The sequence below is a fragment of the Sphaeramia orbicularis genome, chromosome 16 (assembly GCF_902148855.1).
Source record: "Sphaeramia orbicularis chromosome 16, fSphaOr1.1, whole genome shotgun sequence".
Taxonomy (NCBI): Eukaryota; Metazoa; Chordata; class Actinopteri; order Kurtiformes; family Apogonidae; genus Sphaeramia; species Sphaeramia orbicularis.
Genome location: NC_043972.1, coordinates 42,274,925 through 42,287,068, shown reverse-complemented (window position 1 = coordinate 42,287,068; position 12,144 = coordinate 42,274,925). Strand labels below are relative to the sequence as shown.

Genomic DNA, 12,144 nt, shown 5'->3' with positions numbered 1-12,144 from the left:
ATAAACTGATAAAGAGAGCCGGCTCTGTCCTCGGCTGCCCGCTGGACTCCACAGAGGAGGTGGCGGACAGAAGGATGTTAGCAAAGCTGACATCCATCATGGATAACCCCTCCCACCCCCTGCACCACACTGTAGAGGCCCTGAGCAGCTCCTTCACTCCAGACTTTTACACCCCCTGTGCAAAAAGGAGCACTTCCACAGGTCACCCCCCCCACACACACAACCATCAGACTATATAACAGTACACAGTGACCCCCCACCACCCCCATATCACATCATGTATATGTGCAATCACTATGTAAATATGTAAATATCTTTAAACTTTACACTTAAATTTGTATACTTTTAAGAACGTTTATTTCTACCTGCCTTTTCTTTAGCACTGGTGTGTACTAGCTGTGTGCGCTCAGGTGTCACCAACATGCATGAGAAACATGTCGTAAAAGACAGCCTGGATCATGATGAAGATGATAAGATAAATGAAGATTTTATTTACCAGTGATACTGTCATCACTAAAACACATGTTAGTGATGAAACATGTTAAATGGGATCTGAAACAAATCTGTAAAAATATGAAGAACAACAATAATCTTTACTTATCAGTGTATATTGTACATTGACATGTAGGAGCAGTTATACCTCAGAACATGCCTGCTTCATACATACAGGAAAAAAAATTACCCTTTCTCTGTCCATTAACAAATCTGATAATCATTGAATACCTGCAGTTTGTGAAAATTAAACCAAAGCTTTAAATATGATGTAACAGTAGTCATGTAAAAAGTGCAATAACTGACAAACTACCTGTGCATTTTCTGACAAATGTATGAAATATTAAATTAAATTAAATTAAATTAAATTAAATTAAATTAAATTAAACAAAAGCTTTAATATTATGTAACAGTAGTCATGTAAAAAGTGCAATAACTGACAAACTACTTGTGCATTTTCTGACAAATGTATGAAATATTAAATTAAATTAAACAAAAGCTTTAAATATGATGTAACAGTAGTCATGTAAAAGTGCAATAACTGACAAACTTTAAATATCATGCAACAGTAGTCATGTAAAAAGTGCAATAACTGACAAACTACTTGTGCATTTTCTGACAAATGTATGAAATATTAAATTAAACAAAAGCTTTAAATATGATGTAACAGTAGTCATGTAAAAAGTGCAATAACTGACAAACTTTAAATATGATGTAACAGTAGTCATGTAAAAAGTGCAATAACTGACAAACTTTAAATATGATGTAACAGTAGTCATGTAAAAAGGGCAATAACTGACAAACTACTTGTGCATTTCCTGACAAATGTATGAAATATTAACAACCCCTCCCACCCCCTGCACCACACTGTAGAGGCCCTGAGCAGCTCCTTCACTCCAGACTTTTACACCCCCTGTGGAATAAGGAGTGCTTCTGCAGGTCATTCCTCCTCACAGCCATCAGACTGTATAACAGTACACAGTGACCCCACCACCACCCCCATATCACATCATGTATATGTGCAATCATTATGTAAATATGTAAATGTCTTTAAATTTTATGCCTAAATTTTCACACTTTTAAGAGCATTTATTTGTACCTGCCTTTCTTTTGCACTGGTGTGTTGCATATTGCTGCTGTAAAACTGTTAAATTTCTCCATGGTGGGATAAATAAAGTCTTATCTTATCTTATATCTGATTACCATGAAAAAATGACAAACTGTATTTAACACAAATTACTTACATGTAATGATAGGATTAGAGGATCAACAGGTATTGAACAGTTTAAATCAGTAAATGGTTTGTGTCATTAGTGGCTGTTTGGGTCTTTATGGGTTAAAGCTACTAATATACGTAAATACCCAGCTTTGAAGAGATGAGAATGGTGTTACAGGGTTTTTAGATCAGGCTAGTAGCACCATCTGGTGGTGTTTTGGGGAATTGCCAGTAAAAAGAGAAAAATTAATTCATCAGGATGATGCAGACTCATAAATGTTTTAATCCATTACACAGGACAGTCTAAGGTACATCACTGTAACTTTTAACTGTAAAACCATGGTCCAACAGGCGGTTCCCTTTTTTTTTTTTACTTAACAATACTTAAAAACACACAAAAAGATATTAATTTCAGACTGAAAAAATAACTGATACTCTATTTGCTTTTTCTGTTGTAATAAAGTTATAATAATAACTAAGTTAATTAATTAAGTTAATTAATAACCAAATTAATGACATAGAAACTGAAAGAGTGTTTGCTAGTAAGTTCTTAGGTGTTGTTATCGATGGTAAACTTGATTGGAAGTCGCTTATAAACATGTTAAAGACAAAATTAGCGAAAAACATAGCCGTAATTGGTAAAATGAGAGCTATACTTAATAAATATTCACTTCTCATACTATAGAATTCTATCATTCTTCCATACCTAAATCATGGTGCAGAAATATGGGGAAATAACTACTATTCAGATATTCATTTTATCTTGTTTCTTCAAAAAAAGGCAATAAGAATTACTATTAATGCAGATTTTTATGCAACAACAAACTCTATTTTTACAGAGCTTAATTTTCTGAAAATACATGATCTTGTTGACCTTAATACAGTGGTAGTGATGTACAAGGCACACAATAATCTTCTCCCTCCTTAAATCCAGGAGATATCTGAATGTAGGAAAAGTCAGTATCATCTCAGAGGAACCAGCATTTAAAAAAAAAAAAGCTAAGGCAAAAACTAATTTTAAAAAGTAGATGTGTTTCCGTTAGAGGGGTTAATCTTTGGAATGGCCTGGAAGATCGATTAAAACGGTCTAAAGCAATTAAAACTTAAAAAAAAAAAAGATGTACAAATTAACTATTATTAGCTCAGGATTGACTAAAGAAAATACTTGTTTAAAAGACTAGGATCAATATTGGTAGTTGAGATATGGACATGATTTACCTGAATTAAAATTAAATATGTATTCTCTTCTGTTGTATATTTAGCAATGATTGCACTGAATTATTTTTTTTGTTTGTTTGTTTGTTTTCATGTGGAAACATTGTGTTAATGGGGTTAAGTAAAATAAGTCTGTTCTTCAGCTTAAACCACAGGTGTCAAACATGTGGCCCAGGGGCCAAATCCAGCACGCCAAAGGGTCCAATCCGGCCCCTAGGATGAATTTGTGGAATGCAAAAAATTACACTGAAGATATTAACAATAGAGGATGTCAAAATCATTTTAATTCAGATTCCACATACAGACCAATTAGATCTCAAGTGGGTCAGAACCAGTAAAATACTATCAAATCAAACCTATAAACAATGAAAACAGCAAATTTTATCTTTGTTTTAGGGTAAAAAAGTAAAATTACATGAAAATATTTATTTTCAAAAACTGTTATTTTACAAAAAATGTGAAAAACCTGAAATGTCTTCAGATAAGTAAATGCAATTTTACCAATATTCTGCCTGTTATTAAGTGTTTTGTGTATTTGTAATTGTAATGTAAGTTGTAATGCACATGTGTAAATGATAAACTGATAATCTGAGGCATAATATTGTTAAAATTGCACTTGTTTTTCTTAAGACATTTCCAGTTGTTCATGTTATTCAGATTTTTGAAGATGTTAACATTATCATAATTTAATTTTTACTTTTTTCACTGTAATTATTAGGCCTGTAACAGTACACAAAATTTTTGGTTCGGTAGATTTTCAGTTTTCAAAGCCACGGTTCGGTTTTTTCGGTTCGGTATGGGAAGAAAGAAAACCCCTCAAAATGTCTATTAATGCAATTATTAATTTTTTTAAAACATTTTTCCCCCAATTTTTGGAGACAATAGAATATAGAAAAACAGGAATAATATAATTCTGCAACTACAAATCAAATAGAAAATAAAATAAATTATTAATATTACTAAATGTATTTTAAACATTAGTATTGTACTTTTCCCTGAAAGGTAGTTTCGAACAAGAACAAGAAAAAACAAGAAAAATCTAATCACAGTTCTGTCAGTTCACATTCTGCATAAAAATAACATAAAAATTCCACATGAAGTGCAACATTAACAAGAGGATAAACTGGTATTCTGTTGAAACAAACTGAAGAGAAACTCTGACAACACAATGAACCAAATTATTTATTTTAGGACAGAGAACAAACTGTTTAGGACACTGTGTGTATTTGTGTGTCCCTGTTTGCACGGGGCATTTTTTTTTTTTTTTTTTTTTGTCGGAGCCGGGGGGTAGGGGGGGCACGCAGTTATATACCTGGGGGTGCGGTCCATAACTAACGTAACGAACGCTGTCGTGAAACAAAAGCCCTACAGCTCGACTCGTAGCTTGAGGTCTTCAGGACAGCACCTGCTGATGGTTCCACGCACCTGTTTTAGCACACGCAGTGACAGGTCTTTTAAAGCTGTGGCACCACGTCTATGGAATGACCTGCCTCTACACCTACGGTCCATGGACTCTGTAGAGAGCTTTAAGAAACACCTCAAAACCCTCCTGTTCAAAAAGGCTTTTTAGTCTCCCACCTGACCCAGGACCACCACAAACTGATTACACTCTATGTATTCATCATAACGTACTCCATGTGTCATCCCCCCCCCCCCCCCCCCAGTCTCTCTATATCTCTATCGGTCTCTCTTTTCTCCTCCTTTACTCTCTCTCTCTCCCTTTAACCCCAACTGGTCAAGGCAGACAGCCATCCTTCAGGAGTCTGGGTCTGCTCGAGGTTTCTGCTGTTAAAGGGAAGTTTTTCCTCGCCACTGTCACCAATCACAAGTGTTTGCTCCTGAAGGATTCTGTTGGGTCTCTGTAAACTTAATTTGATTCTGATTTGAACTGATAAAGCACTTTGTGACTCTGTCTGTGAAAAGTGCTCTATAAATAAAATTTACTTACTTACTTAAAAGTGAAACTTTACATACTTTCAGTGTTCTATTTATTCCTCTATTATACAGCGTGCATGACAGACAGACAGACAGACAGACAGACAGAGCTAGTGTAAGTGTTTTAGAACTACCGTAGTTCCTAGGGGCCAAACAACGTCCGTCTTATTAACGTCTCTTTCCTCGTTGTTGTCTTTCACCTGAACCTGAACTGATCCAAACTGGACTGTACTGATGGTGGAGGGTCTTCAGTCTCTTCCTTCCAGGTTCACATCATATTTGTTGGTTTTTTTAACCTTATCAGCTGCTATTTCATATTTTGGGTCAATGTGTGCTCCTTTATTAAGTCCGTGTGAAACTTGGCGGATTTAAAGTTCCGTGTCGAACGACGTCTTTCATTCCTTTTTCTTTTTCTCATCATACTGTGCCGTTTCGGTACAGCTGTGTACTGAACTGAACAGGTGTGTACCGAAACAGTTCGGTTCGGTACGTGTACCGTTACAGGCCTAGTAATTATTTTACTGGTCCGGCCCACTTCAGATCATATTGGGCTGTATGTGGCCCCTGAACTAAAATGAGATTGACACCCTTGGCCTAAACCCTTTCGGTCGCATTATAAATGGAACAATAGATATGTTGTTTTTGTTTGTTGTTTAACGTAATTAACAACCGAATAAACTACTACTTCACTTCACAAAGTAATAACCTTGTGTAAAACAATTTACCCCCTTCCCCTAAAGAGAGAAGAGGATTGACCAGGGAGTCAGGACCAGACCTGGCAGCAGCACACAGAAGGTCTGGCTTGAAATACTGAACCCGACTGAGAGCGACAAAGGAAAGTACACACTGGAGATGTTCGATGGCAAAGAGACACACACCCGCTGTCTTGACCTGTCTGGACAAGGTGAGTGGAAGAGTGGAAAGAGTGAAGTCAGATTTCTAAGAGCACAGTTGCCAAACATGTGGCCCAGGGCCCGCCAAAGGGTCCAGTCCGGCCCTTGGGATGAATTTGTGAAATGCAAAAATTACACTAAGATATTACCAGTCCTTCTAGTTCCACATTCAGACCAATCTCAAGTGGGTCAGATCAGTAAAATACTATCATAATAATATAAAAATAATGACAACTCCAAATGTTTCTCTTTGTAAATGTCAATATTTTCATGTATTTACACTAAAATAAAGTATAGTTTGCAAAAAAAATATGAATAACCAGTAATGTCTTAAGAGAACCAAGTGCAATTTTAACAATATTCTTCCTGTTACTCAATGTTTTGTGTGTTTGTAGATCCACTGTGATCTGTAAGTTATAACGTACATGTGTAAAGGATAAACTGAGGCAGAATACTGTTAAAATTACACTTATTTTTTCAGTTTGTTCATGTTATTCACATCTTTTGAAAGGGTAGTTTGTAGATGTAAACCTGTTCATAATGTAAATTAACTTTTTTCAGTCCCTCCAGGATTTCGTGGGCTTTTTTTGTGATTGTTGCAGCCTAAAATGCCTGATTTTGCAGCAGCTTTTCCAAAAAAATTGTGATAAAAGTTGTGATGATTTGAGGCTTCTTTTATTAAAGTCGTTGGAACATGGGCATTTACAAATTACCTAGAACAGTCTTTTCTTGTGTTTTTAGCTTTAAAAAGCACCAGGAAGCAATGATTTTAAACAAAAAAGGCTTTTTTTTTTTTCATTCAATCATTTATTTGTTTTGAGCAGAAGAAAAAAATTAACATTTTTTGTGTACAATGAATTAATATCAGAGCAAATACATTAATAGATAAAGGTGATCAAGACAAAATATCAATTGCCATGTACACTAGTAATAACAAAATAAATTCAATATGTACTGCTCAAAAAGGAGTGGGAAGAAGAAAACTGATTAAATCCCACCCCCATCTCACATTTATACAACACAACACATGACTTTTGCTTCCTTAATGATATAGTAGTATATTTAGGGTTAGGGTTAGATGGGTAAAATGGTTAGATGGGTTACATGCACACACACACACACACACACACACACACACACAGACAGGCACACAGGTCAGCCAAACTTGAGTTTCTTTCTATCTAACACATTAAAGTAAACATTATTATTAACACCAAGTTTAATGACTATTTTCGTTTGTGAGCTCATTTTTTAACTCCACACACAGACTTGCGCTCGCACTCCCTCACGCACACTCACACACACAATACAGAAAAAGGAAAGTGTGCCTCTACAAGTTATTTATTCTTCTCTTCTATTGCCTTATAGAGTAGATCTGCGCTAACCTTGACCCTTTCAGCTCCTGCTGTTGTTCTGGATCCAACAGCCTCTGTCAGTGGGACTTGTCTTGTCTTTCCTCTTCCAGTTTCAGCCGTTCTCTTTGCATGTTTTGCGGTTGAAAAGAGCCTGTGGAGCGGCCACTTTCGTTTATGGCAGAACAGTATACTTCCACTTTTGTGTAACACATCTGGAAATTGACTTGCACGAACTTTGGCAGTGATGTTTGTCGGTAAATGTGGGCGTTATGCGTCGCACATGTCTTCATCTTCTCAAACGTCAACAAGGAAGTGAACGTGATGACGTACATGTCACGTAGAGGGGGGTGGGAGATAGGGGGCTAAGGTGATTGGTCAAATTTGCAGAAAGTTTGCGGTGATTGGACGAAATTGCAGCGCCGCGCAGAATTTGCGGTGATTGGTTGAATTTGCGTTAATAGTTGCGATCACAACATCGCGAATTCCTGGAAGGACTGCTTTTTTGTTCTAAAACATAGAGAAAAGTTTGGAGTTGACATTATTTCTATATTATTATGTTATTATTTCACTGGTCTGGTCCATTTCAGATCAAATTTAGCTGAATCTGGCCCCTGCACTAAAATGAGATTGACACCCCTGCCTTAAAGCTAACCAAAATAGAGCAGCCAGATTGGCTAAATGTTCCTTAAATGTTCCTTTAGAAAAACTTTACAAAAATGCAATGCAGTCTATCATGGTTGACTGTTGAAGCAAAAATTAAATTTAACCTCCTCCTTCTTATGAGGAGTGCTATTGTGAATGGGAAACCTGACTTTCTTACCGACAGAATAAGGCATAGAGGTCTACAACATAATCATGGCACCAGACAGGTTACCATGGGTCACATTGAACTTCCCAAACCAAAAACGAATCGATTGAAAAATTCTGTCATTTAATGGGCCTCCAGTCTATGGAATAAGTTATCTTCATACATTAAACACACTAAAAGCTTATATTCATTCAAAAAAAAAAACACTCAAATAGGAACTACTCAAGGAAATACGGGAATGCCAATGATTGTTTTGACTCTCGCAATCCAAGTTGCTGTAAAGATAAAAGTTTAAACTTTTTAAGGAATATGTGTTGAAAAGAAATGTTCAGCTTGCTGATGATGACAATGAATTGGAAACTCATTTTATTTATGTATGTATTTTGTAACTGTATTTGTATTCTGACAGATCCCAGTAAGAGTAACAACCACTATATAAAACATCAATAATAAACAATAAACAATAACCAGTATTGTGGTTTCCAACAGCCTTTGCTGAGGCCTTGAAGGAGTATCAGAGGTTAAAGTAAGTGCACTTGCAGAACATGTTCTAGAAGTGTCTAACATGGCTTGCTGTGAAAATAACCTTAAAAAACACAGAGGAGTCAGAGGTAACATGCACAACTGAAAGAGCCTTCCCAGGTGTTGCTTTAACCTAACTATTACCTTGCACATGACGGTTACCTGATGTATTGATTTGACCCTTTTGCTTGTTTTCCCTCAGGCAAGTGGCCATGGCTGAAAAAAGTGAGTCACCGACTTTGTGTTCACTCTAAGATACTGTGTTCACAAGACGCTGTGAATGTTTTTAGCATGTATTTGTAGGACTGAAATCGTACATTCATTCCAATGAATTAATCATACACACATTATGTACCTCCATCTTACTGAAAAAAATTACACTTTACATGTTACAGTTTGTTGATGCACCTTACTGTTTGATCCTGTTTGTCCAGATTTTCTACCAGTTCTTTTTTATAGTTCTAATTTATTATGTATAGTTTGTTTGCTCTTGTATTTTTAGTCTTATATTGTATTTTTACTGTTTGTACTGCTGCACTGCAATTTTTCAGTTTATCTATCTATCTATCTATCTATCTATCTATCTATCTACAGGGGGTTTCTGCAGGTCATTAAGAAGCATTAAAAGACATTAAATAGTAATAATAATAATTAATTTTGTGAAAATTAAGGCCTTAAATAGTATTAAAAAGCATTCAATTCTATGACCAGATGTATTTAAAAAAGTATTACGCTTGATGGAAAAAAATTATTGATATTCACAATTTATTTTGAGTATACAAACATTTACTAATTTGATTGAAAGTATAGTGTGATGATTGACAGGCGAAACCCTTAAATTTGGCTATTGTTTATGGTCAATACATGAAGTCACAACACCAGATGGTTGGAATGTAATGTGCTGTGAACGTGCTCATGCTGTGGTGAAAGAGGGGAGGGAATATTAGCAAATGTCGGAAAAATGGGAAAATGTAAGTTTCAGCAGAAGTGATTGGAGGAGGAACTATTCAGAACCTGGTTAAAGTCTGTCAACGGTAAACTGTCATAAAACTGTATATAAAACTGTATCTGCAGTTGGACACGGACATTAAATTAGTTTAAAATGGCATTAAAAAGCATTAAATTAGATTTGCTGATACCTGCAGAAACCCTGATCTATCTATCTATCTATCTATCTATCTATCTATCTATCTATCTATCTATCTACAGGGGTTTCTGCAGGTCATTAAAACATTAAAAGACATTAAATAGATTTTGTAAAAATTAAGGCATTAAATAGCATTAAAAAGCATTAAATTCTATGTCCAGAGGTACTAAAAAATGTATTATGTTTGATGGAAAAAAAATTATTGTTATTCACAATTTATTTTGATTATATAAACATTTACTAATTTGATTGGAAGTATAGTGTGATGACTGACAGGCAGAACCCTTTAATTGGCTATTGTTTATGGCTGATACACGAAGTCACAACATCGGGTACTTGAAATACAACGTGCTCATGCTGTGGTGAAAGAGGGGAGGGAATATTAGCAAATGTCGGAAAAATGGGAAAATGCAAGTTTCAGCAGAAGTGATTGGAGGAGGAACTATTCAGAACCTGGTTAAAGTCCATCAACGGTAAACTGTCATAAAACCATATATAAGACTGTATCTGCAGTTGGACATGGACATTAAATTTGTTTAAAGGAGCGTTAAAAAGCATTAAATTAGATTTGCTGATACCTGCAGAAACCCTGATCTATCTATCTGTCTGTCTATCATACAAAAAATAATGTGTTAATAAAAAGTAATAGATTTATGTCCTTTGACCCTGTTCATCACTGAATTCACAGTACCATGGTAAATATAACAGAAGCAGGATCAAAATGTTACTCATCCCAGTGAATAGAAATTTAACAGTCAAAAAAATGTCAATGGGACTGTTTATAATAGCGATGTTCATTTTAATACCATCGAGTGCTTCAACACAAACCACTGAACTGTGTGAATTTAAACATGACAGATTAACCAACTCGATCACTAAACAGATTTGAGTGGAGGACAGTGTGTTACCTGGGCTTTTACAGATATTGCATAGAAGGGATCCTCACCATTATAATGGCTGTTTATTCATTCATTCATTCATTCATTCACTCAAATAAATGATATTTAGGCTACAAACGGAGTCCAGAGTACAGTATAAATCAACATTTGTTTCTTAGTTTTTATCCACAAAGCACACACTGAGTCCTCTTGTAGAAAAAGCAACAAAGGGTTTATTAATCCACTTTCCCTCCCACAAAAAGCAAATATTAAACGTGTATTTCAACAAAAAATTGTATAGTTTTTATCAAAATATCCTCAAGAAAACAACTATGTCTCTACACTTTGGTGACCCTGGATGGACATGTATGTAGCTCTACATTGATTACATATAAAACAAAAGAATATACAATAAAAACAGCAACCTCGATAATGTATTTAATACAGTATGTATTAGTAGCAATAATAGAACGACTCTAAATGTAAATTAAAAAAAAAAAATGTTCAGTGCACAGAACTAAATTTGGCTCCTATTTGAAATGCTTGAAGTGTTTCTCAGATATTGATATATGTGACTAATTCATCATAAAGCATGTAATTAGATTTTCTTTAACCAATAAAGACCCAGTACTACTTTTATGCCAGTTCCCAAATGATTTTTTCTCAACATTTATCCTTTCTTAAGTGATGTATCACCATTTATTATAATGTTATCTTCTGTATTTTGCATTTTTCAGTGTAAATCATCTATTTCCCTATATTTAATTCACTGATCATGTAGATGTTCAATAAAACTCAGAGTAAATTCAAAGGTTTTTATTTTACAACAGAGAAAACTGAAGAAAAAGTGACTTTTTCAGCAGAGATACCAATAACTGAACATAAAAACAAGCATCTCCATCCACTGTCATTGATCCAACTCCATGGGTTTTACTGGTGAATCAATGTTGTAGAAGATGACGGTGTTTCCATGGTAACTACAGAGCCTCTGAATGTCCAAATGGGTCATATCTGATGACCATGAGAAGACGACAAACTGTATTTTACACCAATTATTTACATGTATTGATAGGATTATCAGTTCAACAGGTATTAAACAGCTTATATCAGTTGATGCTTTTTGGTGGATTTCTGGGTCTTTATCAGTTAAATGCTTTTGATCACTTTTTTATTTTTTATTTTTGTTTATTTCATTGCAGATCGAGCCCATGTGACAAAGGGTCTCCCTGATGTGGTAGCCATCATGGAAGGAAAGGTAGTGTATCATCAGTAAAATGCAGAACAGAACAAATACAGGCGCGTTAAAAATTATTAAACCACCCCTTGTTTTCTTCAATTTCTTGTTCATTTTAATGCCTGGTACAAGTAAAGGTGCATTTGTTTGGACAAATATAATAGTAACAACAAAAATAGCTCATAAGAGTTTAATTTCAGAGCTGATATCTAGCCATTTTCCGTGTTTTTTTTTGTTTTTTGATAATAACCAAAATCACTTCAGTTCTTACATCAATATCTATGGCATTGTACTAACAAAAACAGTGCTTTTAGGGATTCCATGTTTTCTTTTCTGTCTGTTTTAGTCACATGATACACACAGGAGTTAGTACGTGATTGCCTAACTATTGTTTTTGATGATTTTGATAGTCTAATAATTTTTTCCGCAACTTTATATCACACATTGAT

The 12,144-nt window shown here is 35.0% G+C and overlaps 1 protein-coding gene across 2 annotated transcripts in view; it reads left to right on the top strand.

Moving 5' to 3' along the window:
• The window catches only part of myom3 (myomesin 3), a 249,462-nt gene that overhangs the window by 236,773 nt on the left and 545 nt on the right, over positions 1 to 12,144 (top strand). For both annotated transcript variants that reach the window (XM_030159207.1, XM_030159208.1), the window contains exons 33-36: positions 5,599 to 5,762; positions 8,404 to 8,440; positions 8,639 to 8,661; positions 11,661 to 11,716. In XM_030159207.1, the coding sequence (XP_030015067.1) occupies positions 5,599 to 5,762; positions 8,404 to 8,440; positions 8,639 to 8,661; positions 11,661 to 11,716 (280 nt within the window). The remainder of the gene's footprint in view (positions 1 to 5,598; positions 5,763 to 8,403; positions 8,441 to 8,638; positions 8,662 to 11,660; positions 11,717 to 12,144) is intronic.